Source organism: Carcharodon carcharias, chromosome 15 (genome assembly GCF_017639515.1).
Source record: "Carcharodon carcharias isolate sCarCar2 chromosome 15, sCarCar2.pri, whole genome shotgun sequence".
Classification (NCBI taxonomy): domain Eukaryota; kingdom Metazoa; phylum Chordata; class Chondrichthyes; order Lamniformes; family Lamnidae; genus Carcharodon; species Carcharodon carcharias.
The window spans coordinates 90,155,008-90,177,177 of record NC_054481.1 but is presented as its reverse complement, the minus strand read 5'-3'; the positions used below and the strand labels follow the sequence as shown (position 1 = coordinate 90,177,177).

The 22,170-nt window shown below is 40.4% G+C and overlaps 1 protein-coding gene across 16 annotated transcripts in view; it reads right to left on the bottom strand.

The window, feature by feature from the left end:
* LOC121288721 (eukaryotic translation initiation factor 4 gamma 3-like) overlaps nucleotides 1–22,170 on the bottom strand; it is a 331,740-nt gene that overhangs the window by 177,218 nt on the left and 132,352 nt on the right. For 9 of the 16 annotated variants that reach the window (XM_041207482.1, XM_041207477.1, XM_041207478.1 and 6 more), the window contains 2 exons: nucleotides 9,338–9,430; nucleotides 5,997–6,029 (listed from right to left, as the gene is read on the bottom strand). In XM_041207482.1, the coding sequence (XP_041063416.1) occupies nucleotides 5,997–6,029; nucleotides 9,338–9,430 (126 nt within the window). Of the gene's footprint in view, nucleotides 1–5,996; nucleotides 6,030–9,337; nucleotides 9,431–18,790; nucleotides 18,888–22,170 lie in introns of those variants that run through there. The other 7 variants (XM_041207480.1, XM_041207483.1, XM_041207492.1 and 4 more) reach the window with 4 other exon arrangements.

The following is a 22,170-nucleotide window of genomic DNA, read 5'->3' as shown; positions in this document are numbered from 1 at the left end:
GAGAAATTGTTCAGCGTGAGAACAAGTTCAGCCAGACGGAGGAGAGTAGTGGTGGATGGGGATTGTTCGGGCCTCTGTTCGAGGAAGAAGCTAAGGGCCCTCAGACCATCCTGGTGGGGGATGGAGGTGTAGAGGGATTGGACATCCATGGTGAAGAGGAAGCAGTTGGGGCCAGGGAACTGGAAATTGTTGATGTGACGTAAGGTGTCAGAGGAATCACGGATGTAGGTGGGAAGGGACTGGACAAGGGGAGAGAGAAGGGAGTCAAGATAATGAGAAATGAGTTCTGTGGGGCAGGAGCAAGCTGAGACGATCGGTCTACCGGGGCAGTTCTGTTTGTGGATTTTGGGTAGGAGATAGAAGCGGGCAGTCCAAGGTTGGGCGACTATCAGGTTGGAAGCTGTGGGAGGAAGATCCCCAGAGGAGATGAGGTCAGTGACAGTCCTGGAAACAATGGCTTGATGTTCAGTGGTGGGGTCATGGTCTAGGGAGAGGTAGGACGAAGTGTCTGCGAGTTGACGCTCAGCCTCCGTGAGGTTTTTTTCCAATAAATTATATAGATTTTTCATTTCCCACCTATTTCCATCATTTTTAAATATTTTAAAATCTTTTATGCTCTCCCCACCCCCACCAGAGCTATACCTTGAGTGCCCTACCATCCATTCTTAATTAGCACATTCGTTTAGATTATATCACCAACTTTAACACCTATGTGTTCTTTTGTTCTATTGTTGGTGACATCTTTTGATGATCTGCTTCTATCACTGCTTGTTTGTCCCTACAACCACACCAACCCCCTCCACTTCTCTCTCTCTCTCTCCGCCCCCTCCCCACACACCTTAAACCAGCTTATATTTCAACTCTTTCTTGGACTCGAACTCAAGTTCTGTCGAAGGGTCATGAGGACTCGAAACGTCAACTCTTTTCTTCTCCGCCGATGCTGCCAGACCTGCTGAGTTTTTCCAGGTAATTCTGTTTTTGTTTTGAGCTTCCATCGATGTTCTAAATAAAGCAACAGCTTAAAGTCAGTGGTGAAAATGCATCCTTTTGAACTGGGGAAGAGGGGTGAAGGAAAAGATAGTTAAAATTAACAGTGTCCTCCAGGAACAAAGACTTCCACCCTCAGGTAATGTAAATGATTCTGCTTAAAAAATAAAACTTCCAACGTTTTTCATTGTTAATGTTTTTCATAGCATGACAGAGATTTTGTTTTGTTCCCATTCTACAGCCACTTTGTACTCAAAATTGACCAAAGCCCTCCAATGCAATCCACTCAGTCAAACAACAATGAAGAACAGGTCATGGTTGGCACCTGAGTATCTCATCAATGGAGGTATTTGCCACAGTTCGGCTGCTGTCCATGACATATTCTATTTATCACAAACACCTTTAAAATCAGCTTTGAAGAGTATTTTTTAAATGACAGGTGAGAGTGTATTAAAAAGCCTGATTCCCAGATCACACAAGTTTCACCAGTCGCCCTTTGCAATTTAGCATTGGATATGAATTGCTAAATTGAGAATAGCAAATAAATGTACACAGTTGAAAAAAGTAAAACCACAGAAGATCACCATCACCCTTTATTGACCTTAAAAAGTAGTTCTAAAAACTGATCAAACATGTCAACAATTGCTCGACTGAAAATGACTGTCTTCTTTTAGGAATGGCAGCAATGTCATTACCGCCCAAGTGGTATGCTGTTTTTAAATACTTTACAAAATGGAAAATTATCACATAAGTTATTCAAAGAGCTTCTGAGCAGGGTGCATGAAAAATTTTTAAAAAATTACTGTTTTATTGAAAGAGTCAGGAAACATTGTTCAAAACATTAGTTGAACCAGAACAACAAATGCTATTGTCTGCTGTCATTATTCAGAAAAATAACTTTTTACAGAGTTGTTGGCAAGTTTGAAGAAGATATGGCGCCCAAGACTGATAATCTCAAATGGAACCTTTCTCTGCCATTGGATGCTTAGTCATTGTCAAAAGTTATTAAAAAGGAAGTTCTCTTCTCTAAACATTCACACTTAGTAAATGAACTGGAGAATGTTACAATGATGCTGATTGAATGGCACAGATTACTCAACAGTGCAGATCATCACTGTGAAATTAAGATTAAAATTTTAACTTCCATCAAATGTGCAACTGGTGTTTTGTAACTGATTTAACAGCCTGAGGAGGAATCGAAAGCAATAAGCTCAACAAGAATTCAAATATCTAGATGAGGAAATTGTCATCACCATGACTATTAGAATAGGAAACAAAGGCCAGCAGAATACACACACTGCTAGTACAAAAGAAATGCAATTAAGAAAGTGTTTATGGGTACTGAAAACTTGGGTTTTTTAAATCTCCCTACACCATGATTATGGAACAACTTTTATAAAAAGCTCTACAATATTTTTTAAACCATCATTTTTAAATGGTATTAGACTTAGGATTCAAATGGTTTATAGTTCCTCAACTATGACAAATGTAAGCTTGCCCTCCTCATCCTTCTCAATTGTCTGCAGCCTATGACACAGTTGACCATATCATCCTCCTCCAATGCCTCTCTAAGATCATCCACTGAATTGGACTGCTCTCATCTTGTTTCATCCCTATCTATTTAATCGTAACCAGAAAATCATTTGCAATGGCTTTTTCTTCTTGTTCCCGGTCCATTACCTCTGGTGTCCCCCAAGGATCTATTTTGGCTCCTTTCTAGTTCTGCGTGCTGCCTTTGGTGACATCATCCAAAAGCAAAGGCAGAGTGTTGGTTTTCATATCTACATTGATGACACGCAGCTATCCCTCACCATCTTCTCTCGATTCCTCCACTGTTGATAAATTATCAGACTGTTTATCCAACATCCAGTATTGGATGAGCAGAATTTCCTCCAATTAAATATTGAGAAGATCAAGCACCAAACACCATTCCTTGGCTACTGACTCCATCCCTCTCTCTGGCAACAGTCTGTGATTAAGGCAGTCTAGTCCCAACCTTGGTGCCACATTTGATCAGAGATGAGCTTCTGACCTCATATTTATGCCATCACTAAGCCATTTATTTCCAGTCTGTAACATTGCCTGACTTCGCCTGAGTTCATCTGTTGCTGCGGCCCTCATTCATGCCTTCATAATCTTCAGACTCATCTATTCTAACCCACTTCCGGCAGGTCTCCCACATTCTACCCTCCATAAACTTGAACTCATCCAAAACTCTGCTGAGTCTTAACTTACTTCAAGTGCCGTTTCACCTGTGCCCTCTGAGTCCGGCCAAGCAATGTCTTGACTTTAAAATTCTCATCATTTTACCAAATCTTTCCGTGGTCTTGCTACTCCCTATCATTGTAATCAGTACTCCTAACTCTGGCCTCTTGTGCATCCCCTATTTTAATTGCTCCACCATTGGCACCCTTGTCTTCAGTTAGCTCGACCACAAACTCTGGAATAACCACCCGACATCTCTCCACCTTGTTTTCATCCTTTAGGACACTTACTCGTTGACCAAGCTTTTGGTCATCTGACCTAATATCTCCTTGTGTGGCTCAGTGTTATACTTTGTTTTATAAGGCTCCTGTGGAGTGTCTTGGGGCATTTCATTATGTTAAAGGCGCTATATAAACATAAGTTGATGCTGTTCAATAGTACACCTGATGTACAGGAAGTTGTCTCAAAAAAGTGTTTCACTGGACAGCAGGCAAAAAAGGAGGGAGCAAACAAAACTGGGGGAGGTAAGCAAAAATACAGTGAAAGTTTTTTGAAGAAAACAGTTGAAAGCTGAGAGGTAAATGATAAGGAGGCACATTTAGCAAAGGAGCTTCAAATGATAGAAAAAAGTGTCTGAAAGAGCTTTGCCAAGGACACAGCAGAGAGACTGAGCAACCAGCTGTCAGAGCAGCAGAGCGTGTAAATGGAGGCATACGGCCAGAGGTCAAGAAGATAGGGCAAGACAAATTGGTGGAGGGGTTTGAAGGCAAGGAGAAGGATCTTGCTACATGTTTGCTGGGCATAAAGAGCTGGTAGGATTCAGCTAAAGCAAACAATAGAAGTGCAAGGACTTTATATAGCTAAAGACACAGACAATAGAAGTCAAGAGGCTGGCAAGCAGAGCACCAAAGATAATCATTCGAGATGGTAATGGCGTGGATCAGGATTTCTGCAGCAATGGAGCAACAGCAATCTTTTGGTGATGGATGGAAGCAGCCTTAGTTAATGTTGGGAAGCAAACAAAACCTGGGACCCAATGCCAAGGTTTCACATCTTTGAACTTGGGTTAAGGTGGCAACTGCATTGACCAATGCCTCCAAAGGCAGGTAGGGCAGGAATCTCATGAGAACAGCTTTGAATTTTTGTTTTAATTATGATATTTTAGCTCGAGAAAAATTTTATCTCATTCAAGTTTTAATGTCAAAAAGATTCTGGACAATCAGTGGATGATGTGAAGTTAAGGCTGGGTACCACTGCTATACATGGGAGCTGACAGTGTGCTTCCAGATTATGTCACTGAGAGTTACTTGTAAACATGACTGAGCAAATTACTTATTGGTGGATCTATAATGCAATGGTGGAGCACAACTGTGAGGTAAAGAAATGTTCCAGTACTGTGAAATGGAAGAAAAATTGAAGATGTTGTTATGAACTGAATAGGTTGGTTGAGGGGGTCTTTTAAGTTCATGATGATGTCAGTTTTGAAGTGGTAGCGACAATGCTTAAGTATAGAGGTGGATTAATGATGGCAAGCATGGGGCTGAGGAGAGGAATTTGGATGGCCAGCAGAAAGTGGAAAATATTGAGAAAGAAGGTGATGAGTTTCATGGAGATGAGAGCTCAGGAGGAGATACTCAGTACGGAGGTTTCATCAGCAAGAGGGGAAGGCTGGATTCAGAGCTGGTAGAAGCAACTAAGCAGATACCTTTGTTTTTGGAAAAAATTCTTCAGTTAGTCCTGCATGTGAATATTCAAGGTGTGGTGTACAGATTGGAAACATGCAGTGCTGAAGAAGCTGTCTGGTTTGATCTTTCAGTAGCATGAAGGTTTCACAATGGAATAGTTTCAGGTTATTGAGCCATTTATGAACACCTAGGTCAGTTATTTGAAACGTTTTCAAGTCTCCTGTCCGTGAATTTGTGGACTGCTTCACCAGGAGTAGCAGAGATGAGATTTGGGAAATAATGAGGACAAGAGCATTCGAAGTGGAGAGCCAATTCTGGAGGTGTTAAGTCATCCTGGCTTTGATTTATAATTCCCAAAAATGTTACACATTTACTTGCAGCAATTACTTCCTAACAGCACTCTGGGTGTAACTATACCACATGGATTGCAGAGGTTCAAGAAGGCAGCTTGCCACCATCTTCTCAAAGGCAGCTAGGGATGGGCAATAAATGCCAGCTCAGCCAGTGAAGCCCACACCCCGTGAATGAATTTTTAAAAATCTGTGACAGCTTTCAGCAAAATTTCTGATTACATAATATTCAGAAAACATTTTTCTACCAAGTATTGGGAATGGGTTTAAAAATACAAAAGTTTTATAAATTATATGTATAATCTATAATCATCAGTTCATGAAAAAAAACTTGCGCCTTCAAAAAGGATCTTCAAAAATATCCAGTACGCAAACGGTTTAACTAACAACTTCACTTTTTAATCATGAATGAAAAATAATGAAGTCAGATCCCCTCCATACCCAGTAAATCAGAGTAGTGGAAAGGAAAAGACAGGAGGTTAAATCATTTCAACCAATAATAGCTACCTGACCATCAAATCAAATTATCTGGTGGCCAAAAGGAGTCCTGCTAGAACACAATCCTGAATCTTCTGTAGCTTGAAATGAATTGTCGCTTAAGCAAATGTCAAAAATGTTTTGGTTATCAGATATTATTCTGATCTTTAGCTAAAGGCGTTCCTCTCCCTTTTTTATAAATGGACTGTTTGATCATAAAAATTAGAACTATTCATTAAGGCTAAATTTTAATGGCAAAATTCCAGATGTATGAAGTGAATGGGGTAAATACCTGGTGGTGGGCAGCCCGAGGCCCTGCTGCGAACTGAAGAGAAGTAAGAAATACACAAGGGAAAGGCACACAGAGTCAGCAAGAACGCAAGGACAGACTAGAAAACTCAAAGCACAAGCATTAAACCACAATTCTAATATACTGGTACTTCAAGTCACTAAACACAATACATTAGGTAAAAAAAAATTAAAGCTTTCCACAAATCAGAATTAGAAGTACTTCTATCCATAGAGGAACTCATTTTCTAATAAATTAGAAACAAATATCTGATCAATTTCTCAATTTACTAGATGCATAGTTTTCTACTTTGCTGCATTGCTTTTACACAATTTCTCAAACAAGAAAATACGTATTTTTGGTACGTATAGAATTTAAGTGATCATAGCATTAAGAATAGGAGACAGTGCATAGAAACAGTTATTAAATTGGAGCTCCTCATAACCCAGTTTTGTTTGGGGGGCTTATGTGGTCAGGAAATTAGCTTGTTATAAGTAAATGAATTAGGTTAAGTGTTTTCAATAAACTTAGAAGCAATGAGGTTGCAAAGAGCATTTTTTTTTAATGCGATACTGCTGCTCGCTATATATGTAAACTCATGGGATTAAGATGAGTCCTAGTGATATTCAAGTTCATTTCCACCTTACTTGAAGAATTTGGCCAATTTTTATCTGAGCGACTAATTTCAGTGGGGAATGAGTCAGTTCAGTTAAAAAGCATACATCCTAACCAATCATGGCATGGTGCTTATAGCAGTGTGAGAGAGAGAGGGACAGACATCCTAGTAGGCCCTGCTGCTCCTCTGCGTGTAAACAAAGTGTGTTCAAGATAGTATAGTAATTTCAAAAGGGAACAGGAGTGGAGTGGAGTAGAATGGAATGGGGGGGGGGGTTTGCGGGGAGGTGGAGGAATATGGCAATCTGATTTCCTAGATAGATCAGGAAACCATATCCGATTGTTCAAATTACAGTGTTGAGGCAGAAATTCCAATAAGATTAATAATGAACTTTGGAAACAGCATCATACCAAGGAGAGGCATTTCTCCCAACAACTGGATGGACAAGGAAATTTCCTTCCTTTACATTACCAGTTTTTCCTCATTTGTTGTGCATATATAAGGTTGAACCTGTACACAATTGAATGGGAATCAACTGATGAGACAGAATTCAAGAGTCTGGCCCCAAACTGGAGCTATTATGGCAGTGCAGTCTTCCATCATACCCACTTCTCTCAGAACTTAACTGAAACAGTGAATCATTTAATGCTAGGAACTTAAACACAACAGCCTCCAAGTGCCCTACATAAAAAAAAACGACTGACCAAGAGTCTGTTTGTGGAGAGTAAAGCTCATTCAAATTAGGAAGACCATACAGAAAAAAAATAATTCATTTAACTTTCACTTGATGATGCCAAACTTGATAACTTGGACTCTACAGTTTAAGTTTTCACAAAAAACTATTATTAAAAACATTATCAGAAAAAGAAATGACTCCGATGATAGCTTAACAGGCATGACAGTGATAAATGGATCCATACAGACGAGGAAGGTTTGATTCCAAGATTGCTGAATATCTGATCTCTACTGAAGTGATGATAGCCAAACATAATTGAAATCACTGCTCCTGGATAAAAAGGTCGGGGATGGGGTGAATTTAGCCGTTGCTCCTGCACCTGATCACCATCCAGTAACCCTCTGCTAAAAATCTGCATGTCTGGAAACAGGGTGAAAACAGGATTCAGCTCAGTAGTGATGCATAGTCAAGTAGCTGGCTAACATCCGATGTCTAAGTTCATGGAGAAGATCCACTTGTGAAAAGGGCAGTTGGGTGCCTGACACCCACAGAACTGCATCGCACCAAGAAAAAGAGAGGAGAGAATAACAATTTGTGTGGCAAGAGTTGCTAAAAAAAATTCTGCCAATCTAATACCAGAACAAGTCTAAAGAGAACAGCTTTTAAAATGAAGGCCAAATTCGCTATTCTGTGGATGTGGATAATAAGCCAATAAAAATCTTAATCACATTATTTCAATATAAAAAAGGAACAAATAGGATGATCATGTAACTGACGTGGGGGGGAGGGGGCATGAGGAGGCGCAGAGCAGGGGAGGAGCAGAGCACAGGAGACAGAGTGAGGGCACCTGTAGGGCAACAGTGCTGGAGACTAACAGGTAAAAATGACAGCGAGGAGTCAGCAGGAGAGAAAGTGAGAGCCTGTGGGAGCCAGCGGAAGACAGAGAGCACACTGTGAAAAAATAGATAGTCAAGTAGAAACATCACAGTGCAGATAGTAGGGCATTAGCTGTGCAGAGGTGAGGAGTGCATGACTGACAGAGCTTGAAGGCAGAGCAGAGTGAACTTCAGGGAGCAAGTAAAAAAAATCAACTGTGGTATTGTCTTGCATGAGTGGGCAAAGTATAACAATAAGTGAATTAATAAGAGCTTTAGCATACAGGTGCTGAGGCATTAATTAAAATGAATAGTTTAAACAAGATACTAACTAGATTCTGAAAGATGGAAGAGATATTTTGTTTAGATTATGGATGGGCAGCTGAGACCTACGGCTTACAATTCCTGCGCCACGTGGAATCTTCGGGACACTCTCTTGGGGGATCACGTGAGTAGGAAATGTCTCCAGCTGTTTGAGCTCAAGCTCAAGATTTCTCAGCTGGGGTGCAACTGGAGTGACTGTGGAGTATCAGATTGTAGATGGGTGGGGGAGGGGTGGCGTTCTTCCCAACACGGTGTATATTTTGCAGGATCCTGTATACAGGTGGTGAAAGATCATGGACAGATAACAATCCTCTATAGTTCTTTGCAACTATCAGATGGAATATTGATAATATCGGTCAGTCATCAGCCTTTGTTAATTAAGGTAGACAAGCAATACTAGCTCAATCATGCAGCTGACAATAACATCTTGGCTCATCAATATACCTAGAAATAGTTTGAAATTCTGAGTTTAATAAAATGACTATGTTATTCATGGATTCATATTTGAAGTTGTCATAATTTGCGAATAAATGACTCTCAAGACATTCTCTAATCCTTCGACAGACCGTTATATTTCCTTTGAAAATTGAGTTTACATTATGTTTGCATCTACGTTACTAATTCATCTTTGCTGATATGAACCAGTTTCTGTGCAAATATGGTATAGCTTGTTCTGCTAACTACACTATCATTAGTTAACAGCACTGTCATCATTGACTGCCTGACAGTTATTCTGTTGTGGAAAGCACTGAAAATAAAATGCATTACACCAAAAGCATGCCTTTTAACACCACATTTTTAAATGTGAAATGAAGTCAAGATGCTGTAGTGGCATTCGCCATAGGCATCTTACCTGTCTAGTCTGTGGTTGTGTAGTCATTGTCTGTGGATTTTGGGAGTATACAAGCGGAGGAGGAGCTGCATTCTGGCCTGACTGGAAGGCAGCCTGCATAAAAAAAATATGGCTACATTAAAAAATGAAAATAAACCCTTCATTTAATAGAACATTAAAATGCTCAAGATGCATTATACAGATCAAATGGATCTTAATCAGTGCAATCAGATAATATTCACAGTTTGAATGGACAGCATTATGATTTAGAACAAAGATAATTACCCAAAGCTCAACACAAATACAATATAACCCAACCATGGCAGTCATCGCTAATGGCTTCCTCTCAAAGTGGTCTGCCAAATGCCCACTGTGTAATAGCACTCCACTCCAAGGAAAATTTAATCTACAGCACAGCCATCACAATTAAATTGTCCAAACACCACAGCCTGACTGAACCTATACAGCAATTTTTCTGCACATTACAATCATATTAAGAAAGGCAGAAAAATGTAGGAATGTCAGAGAGCTCTTAACATGCTATTTACAGCCTTGTACCAACGTTCTAAGGTGCGCAATATAACACTGTTGCCCCCAAAATCAAGTCTATATATCATCTCCAGGAGTATTTCTCTTTACTACTTGTGGCAGCAGTGCTATTCTTTCTCAGCGCCTGCAGGTGAGTTGCTGATGCTGGTCACAAGCAATTTTCCAACTGCCAGCCTGCACAGAACACCCTCCCTGACAGTTTATCCAATGGAGATAAAATTAATTCACAATCGCAACTTTCAACCAACTGCACATGCATATTGTTTATACTATAGGTGGAACAATAATATGTGACTACTAAGTTTAACAATAGGTTATCACAAAACAAGTGAAGACTTGGTCAATTCCAGTTAATCCAGAAGCTGGATGAAGAACTGATGTTATAGAAATTGGCTTTCTATCTTGTTTATTGCTTCATCAGATTCAGAACAACAAACTGTTCCATTAATAGGACTTGAGAGGTAAATCCCTTGAGCTCACTGGAGTCACAAGACTGCCTTAACTACCCTTTCACCCAGTCCAAGAGGGATCCTTTCCCAGACTCCTGGGGCTTTCTGCTTGATGTTCATATAAAAATCAAGTGAGTGGGGCCTCCAGGAAGCAACTAAAAGTTTAACTAATCTCAGGGGGATAGTGAATTTAGGGATCAATGAGGTGGAGATAAGGAGGGATGAGAGAAAGCCCCCTGGAGTTTATTCTGAGAAAGCACTGCTTCCACTGCTGCTTTCCCAGCCCCATCCACCACTGCCACCCCCACAACCGAAAGAAAGCGCAGAAGTCTCAATGCAAATCAAAACCCACCAAAGCAGTAACATTTCAAAATAAGTAAATGATCTGATGAAATTAAATTGGGTCAGAGAGCGCTCAATGTTTACATATTAGCAGTAGCATGCTACAGGGACATTCTGTTACAAGTCCCAGTTGGATGCACTGGCCATTATATAAACAACCATTTTTATTCCCATTTCATTCAGCTACCTTGTGCTGAATCAGTCACATTCGTCTTCGCCATTCTTCATCACTCATAAAGTATGAAAAAAATGTACAGACAGTTCAAGTTACCCTAAACTTAACCCCGGAAAAGAGTACTTTTTGAAGTCATAAACAAAACAATCTATGCAAAGAAACAAAACTAAAACTAATTAAAGCCAATTGGTCAACCGTTTGCCACTGTCTTTACAATGAGCAGAATTCCTTCACCTCCTGACTCTCCAAAGCCTGTCCACCATCTACAAGGCACAAATCAGCAGTGTGATCTCCACTTGCCTGGGTGAGTGCAGCTCCAACAACATAAGAAGCTTCACACCATCCAAAACAAAGCAGCCCGCTTGACTGGCACCCCATCCACAAACATTCACTCCCTCCACCACCAATGCACCGAGGCAGCAGTGAGTACCATCTACAAGATGCACTGCAGGATCTCACCAAGGTTCCTTAGGCAGGCAAACCCAAAGCCACTACTATCTAGAAGGACAAGGGCAGCAGACAAATGGGAACACCGCCACCTGGAAGTTCCCCTCCAAGCCACTCACTATCCTGCCTTGGAAATATATTGCTGTTCCTTCACTTCCACTGGGTCTAAATCCTGGAACTCCCCCTCTAACAGCAATGTGGGTGTACCTGGACTACATGGACTGCAGCAGCTCAAGAAGATAGCTCACCACCACCTTCTCCAGGGCAATTAGGGAAGGGCAGTAAATGCTGGCCCAGCCAGGGACGCCCATATTCCATAAATGAATAAAAGAATCAAAGTCTGATATTTTCAATATTTTTTGAAAAGGAAAGGGGTGAAGGAGAAAACAGTTGACACATACTTCATAGTCAGGAATACAATATGCAAAGTAGGGTCAAGTCATACTGCTGGTAAACAGAGCAGCTGCTAAGTAGTAAGGCACAAAATACTGGGCAAATAAACAATAGGTATACTAGCATTTGGAAAGCAGGTTAGCAACTTGGATGGCTGTGGCAATGGGTTTTATTTAAACATTCATTTATCTTATTTTTGCAAATGGACCTGCTGTTTGTTTCAGCATTCTCTTTTTATTTCAGATTTCCAGCACTGACAGCCTTTTTTAAAATTGAATTGTTTTCAATCACAATTCAACCGTCTTGAACTGTATATCAAAAATATATTGTATGATGCGTAGGCATCAACTAGTTCAGTTCTTTTTAAAATATAAAAATAAACAATTCCAGCTGCTCCAATCTTTACATTTGTTCTCAGTTACAAGCTAAGATTGCACAGGTGATTGCTTGGGCCTGGTATCACTGCCTCTTAACTCCTGCACACAAGTAGCATGTGCACCAGCTGATTATTAGCTGAATTGACTTATTGGTAAATTATTAACATTTACACTATGTGCTTTTCTCTTATTGGCCCTGGTATGGGCAGAACCATTATTTTGAAAGGATTCTGCCTGAACCACAAGGCTACCCAGTAAAATCTCCCCATTGTCTCTTTATGGAGTGACATGTAAACAAATATGGCAGGCAACCTGAATTATCCCACTTCAATTGAGAACAGAAATAGAATATTAACAGAACCATTATTGTGATGCAACAGCCAGATATAAATCCAAAACCATACACAAACTGTCTATACTTTAAGTGTCAGTTAAACAATGTTGCATGCATCAGTTTTGTTCTCCTAAGTTATGCATTTAATGGATATAAATATAATTGTCTTAGAATAATACAGTGTCAGAGGCAGCTATGCAGCCCAAAGTGCTCTTTCATAGCACTATCAAAGTTTCACTCCCCTGTTCTTCCCCCATAGCTCTGCAAATATTTTCCCTTCAAGTATTTATCCTAGTGTTCTCAACTCTAAGGGAACCAACCCAAGCTTTCCCAGCATCTCCACATGACAGGTCTCTAGATTCTGGTGCTATTCAAGCAAAATTGAATTCATAAAACGTAAACTGTCGAACAAAATATCTTGTGGGGACAAGTTTTTATCTCAACTTAAATACAGTGATTTCTGGTTTGTGATAAAGTGATAACCTACTCATCAAATTGAATTCACACCCTATTGACTCTCTGCTACACACTGGGAATTAACTGAACTGCCAACCTCCTGGTAAGAGAGGAAACAAACGAGGTTGTAAATTATGTATCAAATTAGATGAGATGCTTGGTCGAAGTGTTAGCGTTTAATGTGTAAACATACTGCATGGTAGAATGACCATTTGTACAGTCACCATCACTTACAACATCCACGCTTATCCTGGGCAGTCATTAGTGTCAGGCAAATGGTGTTAAACATTTGCCATTACCAATGAAATTCAATTACAACTGGAGTGCTTGTAACACATTAAGCACACTGACTATTTCAGACAATTCAGTAAGCTTGTCAGGCCTAGCTAAAGTTGAGTCAGTAGTTAACTATTCACTTTACAATTATGAGATTTATAAAGATGGCTATGCTTGGGGCTCTCTTTAATTTAAGGTAAAATGAAGGGGGTCCCGTGACCTGTTTTGAAGTCTGCCTGACAGCAAGCTTGGGTGGTGCAATTGTTAGAGGTTAAAAGGGGCACAGATTGTTTTACTGGGAAGAAGGTGCAAGGTGTTTACGCTTGGAGACAATTGCAGCAGTCTGTGTGTTAATAGTGGACTGCGAGTCTCCAAAGTCCCAGAAGTGTTGAGAAAGTCGGGTTGTGAACAGTTGTGCTTTAACTATTCATTTAATTCCACAATAGAATAGAATTGGCGTCTAAAGAATAGCTAATCAGCATTTCTTCCTGGATGAAAGGCCCATGTGATTCAATTTGCCATGCTAATAGGCTTTGAGAGCAGAAAGGTACAGAGGAAGCCACTGTGATACTGGGTTACAGGCTTTCCTAAAACATCACTGAATATTAAGGTTAACGTGCAAGAGTCTGGGAGAGGGAGAGCAACTATAGGCAGCAAGGTGCTGTGGTTTACCACGCTGGAATGTGGGTGGGAGCTCACATTCGGATTGAAAAGAACAAATTCATGAGACATTAAAGAGAGGCTGGAAAATTCGCCTAGCTTGCACTAGAGGAAGAATCTCCAGGGAAAAAGCCTCACTATGAAAGATAGTTCTGAGATTAAAACTTTGCAGGCTGGGAAAGGAAAGGATTGAAAGTAAACCCTCAGGAGCTAAGAATCATTTTGGACTGGTTACAAGAGAATTGAATGTCTACTTAAAGTACAGTATAACGTATACTCGATAGTGGGTTTTTTTAGATGTGTTAAAAGCTCTTTTCTATAGTTTAAGTATAAGATGCCCACAAAAATAGTGTTTAGTCAATAGTGCTTTTAGTCTATCACAGTAAACATCTTAACACATGAAATCTCGATGCGCCATTCATTCAGCTATTAACTGGAAATTCAAATTTCTTTTTAAAAGTTATCGGTCTCTATGGGGATCGTAATAACCTGAAGATCCGAGTATCTCATATTACAAGTACCACTTTCTATATCTTAGGGGACTCCTCTCGACGAAAGCAGACCACAAAACTGATCATGGCTGCCAATGTGCCAGCTCAGCCTACAGAGGAAGAGAGTATTTGAACACCAGGATCTCAAACCCGAGACTAAGGTCATGGTTTACTGGGCAGCAGTGATTCCCCCCAATCTCCTATATGCTTTGGAGACTTGAGCAACCTACCGCAGGCACATCAGAGCACTGGAGAAGTACCATCAGCAATGCCTTTGCAAGGTCCTCCAAATCCAAAAGCAAGTAAAGGGGTCCAACAGCAGTGCCTTCTCCCAAGTCAACATGCCCAGCATCATTCAAAGCCATTGGGCGGGATGTGTCGCTCGTATGCTTGACACCAGACTCCCAAGTGACTGCTCTACTCAGAACTTGGTAGGAAGCTCCCAGGAGAACAACAGAAACACTTTAGGGATATCCTCAAAGCATCCCTATAGGAACATCCCTAAAGAGATCAAACATACCCGCCGACAGGGGACCCTGGCTTGTGACCAACCAAATTGGAGAAGACTCATTTGGGAAGGCTCCGAACACAACAAGGGACTTTGGTGGGAGCGTGCAGAGGCAAATTTTAGGTGTAGGAAGGAATGCACAAATCTCCAAATAACCCATCTACCCAACCCTTCAAGTACCGCCTGCCCCACATGCGGCAGAGTCTGCAGGTCCCACATTGGGTTCTGTGAAGGCTTTTAAGCCTATTGAACCAGAGTGTCCTGTAATAGCTGCTGTTGGAAATTTCCAAAAAGTGTAGCCAACTTGTCAATCATGTGACCTGTGGCAGCCATCTTTTGGTTCAGCAAGACCACTTTTTAAATTAGCAAAAAGGTATGGTTTAATAGTTTATAATATCTTTCATGTCTTAAGGACATGGCAATTACATGTAGTTCACCGCCTAACCAGAAGGAATCTACACCTACAAATCAACTTAAATGTTCTTGCTACTCCAGCTATCAATGCTACAGGGTTATTAGTCAACTTTTCACCAGAATTTAAGTGAACCCCTATCCTTGTTTGGTTACAGATCAAATGGCATTGTTTAAAAGTGTACCAGTTTGCTAATCTTATGATCAAAGGGCAGAAGCAACATAACAGATTTGGTGTTCAAAAATCACATCAAAATAATGAGCGCACAATAAAGCCAGTTTACAGGTGTATTTATGTCCTGCATTTTGTTCAGTAATACAAACTATATGACCAATGATAATAATAAACATGCAAAACCCAGTCTTATTTTATTCTTAAGAGTCCAATGGATTTTTGGCCTACTACTTATTGCAGGAACAAGCCCATCATACACAGTGGTACAACAACTGCAAATTGTCAATAAGCTCTTGAACTTGGCCAATGCAATACACAGACATTTTCCTCACATGGTAGAAACACAGGGTAACAAGTCAACACACAACTCACATACATTTCAGCAATTTTAGTGTGCGATTTTATAGGCAAGAAGTTTTTTTTTCAAATGTGCAGGAGGAAGAGGATACTAGAGACAATGGACTGCAGCCTATTTAAAGTGCAATGCTATTCTCCTTGATAAGGTAGCAGGCAAAGTCACCACTCAGTGCAGCATTATGCCATACAGGTTCGAGTTCTGCTTTGTGCAGTTAGCCAAGCACTAAAAGCACTGCCAGTGGGGCTGTATACTAGCAAGGAATCAACATCTGAAGAAGGATAGGTATGAAAGTTGGCAGTACGTGGAGGCAGGGAAAGTAGTGTGTATTGTTAAGAGTGATGGATAAAGGCTTTAATGCAATGATCTATTAAATGCAATAATATTGCTGAGTGAAGAAATGCATTCAATACCAAAATCTTCTAACAGCAGCCAATTAATTAAAAGAGACAGAATTTTTACCAATTTTCTCATTACTGAGGCGAGTCATCAATCATTTCTTAAAATCTGTATCTTCTAATAAACTATGGAAAATGAAATAGTTCAAATCCCCAAATAGCACTGAATCCTGCAGTTATGCTTGCATGCCCAATTTAGCGTTCAGGAACAGGAAGCATGCAAATTCCTGCAATAAACTGGGACCAGGCTACAAATATCTCTTTTTAGCTAGAGATGGGGATTAGCCAGGACAAAGCAGCCTGCTTGATCAGCATCCCATCCACCACCAATGCACAGTGGCAGAAGAGTGCAATGTACAAGATGTACTACAGCAACTCGCCAAGTCTCCTTCAACAGCCCCTTCCAAACCCATGACCTCTGTCGCCTGGAAGGGCAAGGGCAGCATACATGTGGGAATACCACCACCTGCAAGTTACCCTTCAAGCCACAGACCATCCTCACTTAGAATTATATTGCCAATCCTTCACTGTCAAAATCCTGGAACTTTTGCCCTAACGGGACTGTGGGTGTATAACAGATGGACTGCAGTGGTTCAAAAAGGCAGCTCACCACCATCCTAATGTTCACATCCCGTGGAAGATTTTTAAAACAAAAGGCTGTTGTCGGAAACGCACACTGGAGCCTGAATTGAAATCACTAAAAAGAATATTGACCATCATTTAGTGCCTAAACTGGACAACATAGCCCCCAGTGGGTAGCTTTGTCTTTGCCATTCCAGAAGCCCAAAGATTCTGTCAGTGGAAGTTGTGACTTTCATATAAATCTTCCACGTCTTCGCCAAAAAGCCTTTTCCAACAGCTTGGCTGGTAATTCTGGTGGAATCCCCCAAATCCCATAGCAAAGCAAAACGGTGGAACAAGATCCCTTAGGCAATGATCTGCACAGTTATTTCCAGAGAAATGCTGCAGTCTAGCAAATCCTTCACCTAGGCAAGATATTTGCTTCCTGAACCAGCCTCTAGTGTCCTGACTATAATATGGTGCCTAACTGTTTGGTGGCAGAAACTGGATTGATGTATCTGACACATTACAAGCAGTCTAGCTGGTAACATAAAGCTACAGTTATATGAAGACTAAATGAATGGACAAAACTGTGACAAATATAGGTAAGTGGAAGGTCATCCACTTTGGAGTTGAAGGACACAAGCTTGAGGGCTCAGTCAGGGAAAGAGAGCCACCTCCTTCCTTCTATCAGTGCATAGCCCCAGTTGCCTTATGGCAGCGAAAAACATTTTCCAGGTGAGAAAAAACTCGGAGCCAAAGAGGGAACATCACCTATTTTGTAGAATGGGGGCAAGAAAAGATCACCTGGGCAGCATCCCAATCTTATAATCTTAAAGGGTCAGCTATAAATATGACCTTTTCCCACAAAACAGCATGGAGATACACTGGGGCCTGGCTGCACTGCAGCAGCATTAAGATGCAAAGAAAGAAGAATGATTCAAACTGTGAAACCCCCTAGCAATAAAGAATGACGGGAACATAGTTTAGAAATCATTCGAGTCTAAATAGAGACACTGAAGAGCAAGTCAAACTACTTTTGTCATGAACAATTACGATATGGAAGCAGTCACTTAAATCTATCACATTTATTGCACGTTAGAATGGAAAGTTTTTTTCAAAATTAGTGCATAAAGGGAGACCCTGCATCAAGGAGAGGAAATTGGTTCACACATTTCCTATTTTACAATACTGACTACACTTTAAAAGTACTTAATTGGCTGTAGTGTGCTTTGGGTCAACTTGAGCTGGTGCTTTATAAATGCCAAGACTTACAAAATTTTTGTGTTATTGAGCAAGTACTAATGAAATGCTTTAATATAAAGTTTCGCCAACAGAAAAGTGTTTTCTAAAGAGTACCCTTATGTAGTGTCGTATTTAAATTAGTCAAAACCTGCAGTAAGACAATTAAACTAGAGAAATTAGCAAGACACCAATCCCCAAATTCAAACAATTTGGGTTATCTATTAGATGTTGTTACGGCTTTAATAAACTTGTTTTCATTTCAACAGTAATTGTACTTCAAGAGTGCTTCATTGGTTGTGAAGCACTTTGGGGTGCCCCAAGGTTGTAAAAGATGCTATATAAATGCAAGTTATTTATCTCTTGTCCTTTGTGCAAATGGCCTTTTTTTATCAGTTTATGACCAACCTCAAAAGCAGTTATGTTTGAAATATATTGTATCAATATCTTGCGAATGTTAAAATGTCAAGCAATGAGAAGGCCACAGTGGTATGGCAAATTGCAAGTCAAACTAGCAGTTTGCGTTGCCACAACTATCCACAAGAGCACACCATGCACATGAATCACTGAAAGAAAGTCACATAAGACTCAGTGATAAAGCAACTTGGTTACCAAAATCGTACTTCTGTAATGTCATTTGCATTTCTCCTTGACTGTTTTTATTTCAAAAAGCTTGTTATTACACTGACGTATTACTTTCACAATCAATTTGGTTGTAAGTAATGAAGGTTACTGTTCCATTTGAAGTTTGAAGCTTCACAATAGCACTAAAATAACACAGCAATACAGCTAATTTGCAGAATTTTTGTTTCATCGGTTAACAAAAATCTTTGGATCTGATGGGCATGGATACAATCAAACAGAATCCCACTCACCATGCAGACCATCATTTACGTGGACGCTGTGGCTAGCCTCAAAGTGTGGATCACCATGGCCAAAGAAGTGGAAACAGAAATAAGAGCCTGGAGTTTCCTTTTAGAATATTAAAATTCTGATTATTCCCATATAATTGTTAGAAAATATTCAACACAAAACTGTAAATGTTTAGATATTACATGAACAAACATTGTCAGCTTTGAAAGGCAGTTTCAGCACTCAAACTGTGAACAAACCTTCCAACAGCTTCACATGGGCAGGGTTTGCAGACCAGCAGAACAGACATAACTGGACAGCCAACTTCAGACACACAATGCAGCAAGGTTTTGTGATCTCACTGGTTAAACCAAGGCCCCGACATTAGTCACCTTTTCTGCACTTGAATGGGGTGTTGAACTATTTTCACTTCTGTTCCAGGTTAAAAAACATATGTTTCCATTTTTTGCCACACACCACCACTCCAAGGCAAACAAGCATCAAGCCCATAGCTAGTGTCTGCAGCGTCAAAAACATGCAGGTCACAAATGTGGGCGTCTCCACAGAACAAAACATAATGCAGTATTGAAACCAGATCACAGTAATCATCAATCAATGCTCTTCTTCTGCATGCTTACACTCCATGCAGTCATTTTTGCACCACACAATGAACAGAGATCAAACCTTTAGAAATGTTTGCACCGTTTAGGCTGAAAGGATGAAATTACTGCAGGAACCGCATTACATGGCACAATACAGTATAGCTAACATGGACCCTCCCTTTCAGTCTGAAGCTGTGCATTTAGACTGCAGTGCAAATTCAAATGCATGCTTTTAAACTATTGATGCAGGGAAGAGGATTACCACAAGTTCAAACACTGCATTAGATTGCTTAGCACTAATACATGCACTTAATACACAAGAATGTTTTTCATCAACATTATAAATTATGATGAACATATTCACAAAATGTGAAATTAAAAATACCAAAAACAATAATCACCTTTGAAACAGTGTGCAGATAAATTCCAGAATGGACAGCATAAACTTTTAATTTATATAGTAAGCTATGACCCTTATAAACACCTCAAAGGTGCTCTACATACTATTAATTACAGCGACGTATATTTGAGTAAACAAACACGTTAGTGTGTTTCACACAGCAAGATCCCACAATTAGCAATGACAGTCAATCTGTTTTTAATTGATATTGGCCAGGCTGGAGGTGATTTCCCGTTCTTCGAGTTAACTATAGGAATTTTTACATCTACCTGAATAGGCACATACCTCTGATAAAATATCACACTTTCAGTATTGAATTATGTGCTCAAGTTCTATAGTGGGCCTTGACCTGGTAATTCCCCTGAATCAAACTCAAGCTTTTTACCTGAACCAATCAGTATTCAAAAATTTGTGGCATATACATTACATTTATATTGGCAAGTTCTCTGAAAGAACGCCTCCAACACTGGCACTATGTGCTTATTAAAGAAAGCCCGTCTTTATTTTAGACCACTTTCTTTTCTTCAAAGGTTTCTACTGCATAATGGGGAATGACTTCTATCAGGTAGTCTTTCTCATTCATGGAAAGAATTAATTCAACCACCACATACAGATGAGACCAGAAAATGCTCCGTTTGGAAAGCATAACAAAGATGGCTGGCCCCAATACCCAAAGGCATTACTCAGCAGCACTGTCAGAAATTGTCAGCCGTGCCTTGGTGGGTAGCACTCACCTGAGTCAGAAGGTTGCATGTTTAAGCCCCACTCCAGGATTTGAACACAGAAGTCAAAACTGACATTCCATTGCAATACTGAGGGAGTCTTTTGGATGAGGCCCTCTTAGGTGGATGTAAAAGCTCCCAACAAGCGGTTAGTTAACCTGGGCGTCTTGACCAATACTCATGCCTTGATCAACAGCACAAGGAACAAGATTGCCATGTTTCCTACATTACTACATTTCACAAGTACTTCATTGGCCGTAAAGTGCTTTGGAACTTCCGGTGGACGATGCTACATAAATGCAAGTAATTTTTTTTTTTGACTATGTCTGCAATTGGGGCTGCTTCAACACACTGAAGGTAAAGAACAAGGATTCTACTGGAGATGCTCCGACAAGCCAGTAATTCAGGTAAACTATAAACTAAATTCTGCCTAAGAGGTTGTTCCTGGGGAAAAGCACTTGCTCAATCCAGGTAAACTTCAGACCAAATCACCATTCATTGTTATTGGCAGTTCACTCTGGTAACATTTAACCAAAGTATTTGGCCAGCCATCTTTGGCTGTCGCAATGGCCTTCCCATCATAAGGTCAGGAATGTGGTTATTTGTTGTTGACTCCAGTGTTCATTTCCATTCACAAGCCCTCCAATAATGAATCAGCCATGCCAGCCTACAGCAGGACTTGGAGAACATTCAAGCTTGGGCTGACAAGTGGCAAGTTGCAAGTAACATGCACATGACATAAGTAATAAGCTGGGGCCATCTTCACCAAGGAAAAGTCCAATCATCTCTACCAATCTTCAAGGCATTACGATTGCCAAATCCCACACCATCAATATCTTAGAAGCTAGTCTTGATGGGGAACTTGGATAAGCAACATTAACAGTAGCTACATAGAAGGACACAGCCTAGATATACTGTGACAAGTAGCTCACCTCTTGACCCTCAAAGTCTCTCTACCATGTAGAAGGCTCCAGTGAATCATAGAATGATTACAGCACAGGAGGCCGCCGTTCAGCCCGTTGTGGCCGTGCTGGCTCTCTGTAAGAGCAATTTACCTAGTGGCATTCTCCTGCATTTCCCCATGCTCTGCAAACTTTCCCTTTTCAGATAACGATCTAATCCTCTTTTGAATGCAATGAATGAACCTGCCTCCACCACATTCTCAGGTAGTGCATTCCAGATCCTATCCACTCACTGCCTAAAAAGTTTATTCCTCGTGTCACCATTGCATCTTTTGCATATTACCTTAAACCTGTCGCCTCTGGTTCACGATCCTTCCACCAATGGGAAGTTTCTCTCTATCAACCCTACCCAGTCCCCTCATGATGTCTATCAAATCTCCTCTCAACCTTCCCTTCTCCAAGGAGAACAATCACAGCTTCACCAATCTGTCTACATAACTGAAGTTCTTCATCCCTGGAGCCATTCTTGTGAATCTTTTCCGCATCCTCTTTAATGCCTTCACATCATCTGAAGGGTATGGTGCCCAGAAATGGACGCAATACTCCTGTTGAGGTTGAGCCAGTGTTTTATACAGATTTATCATTCCTTGCTCTTTCATTCTATGCCCCATTTATAAAGCCCAGGATTCCAAATGCATTATTAATCACTCTCTCAACCTGTCCTGGCACCTTCAATGAATTGTGCACATATACATGCAGATCCCTCAGCTCCTACAC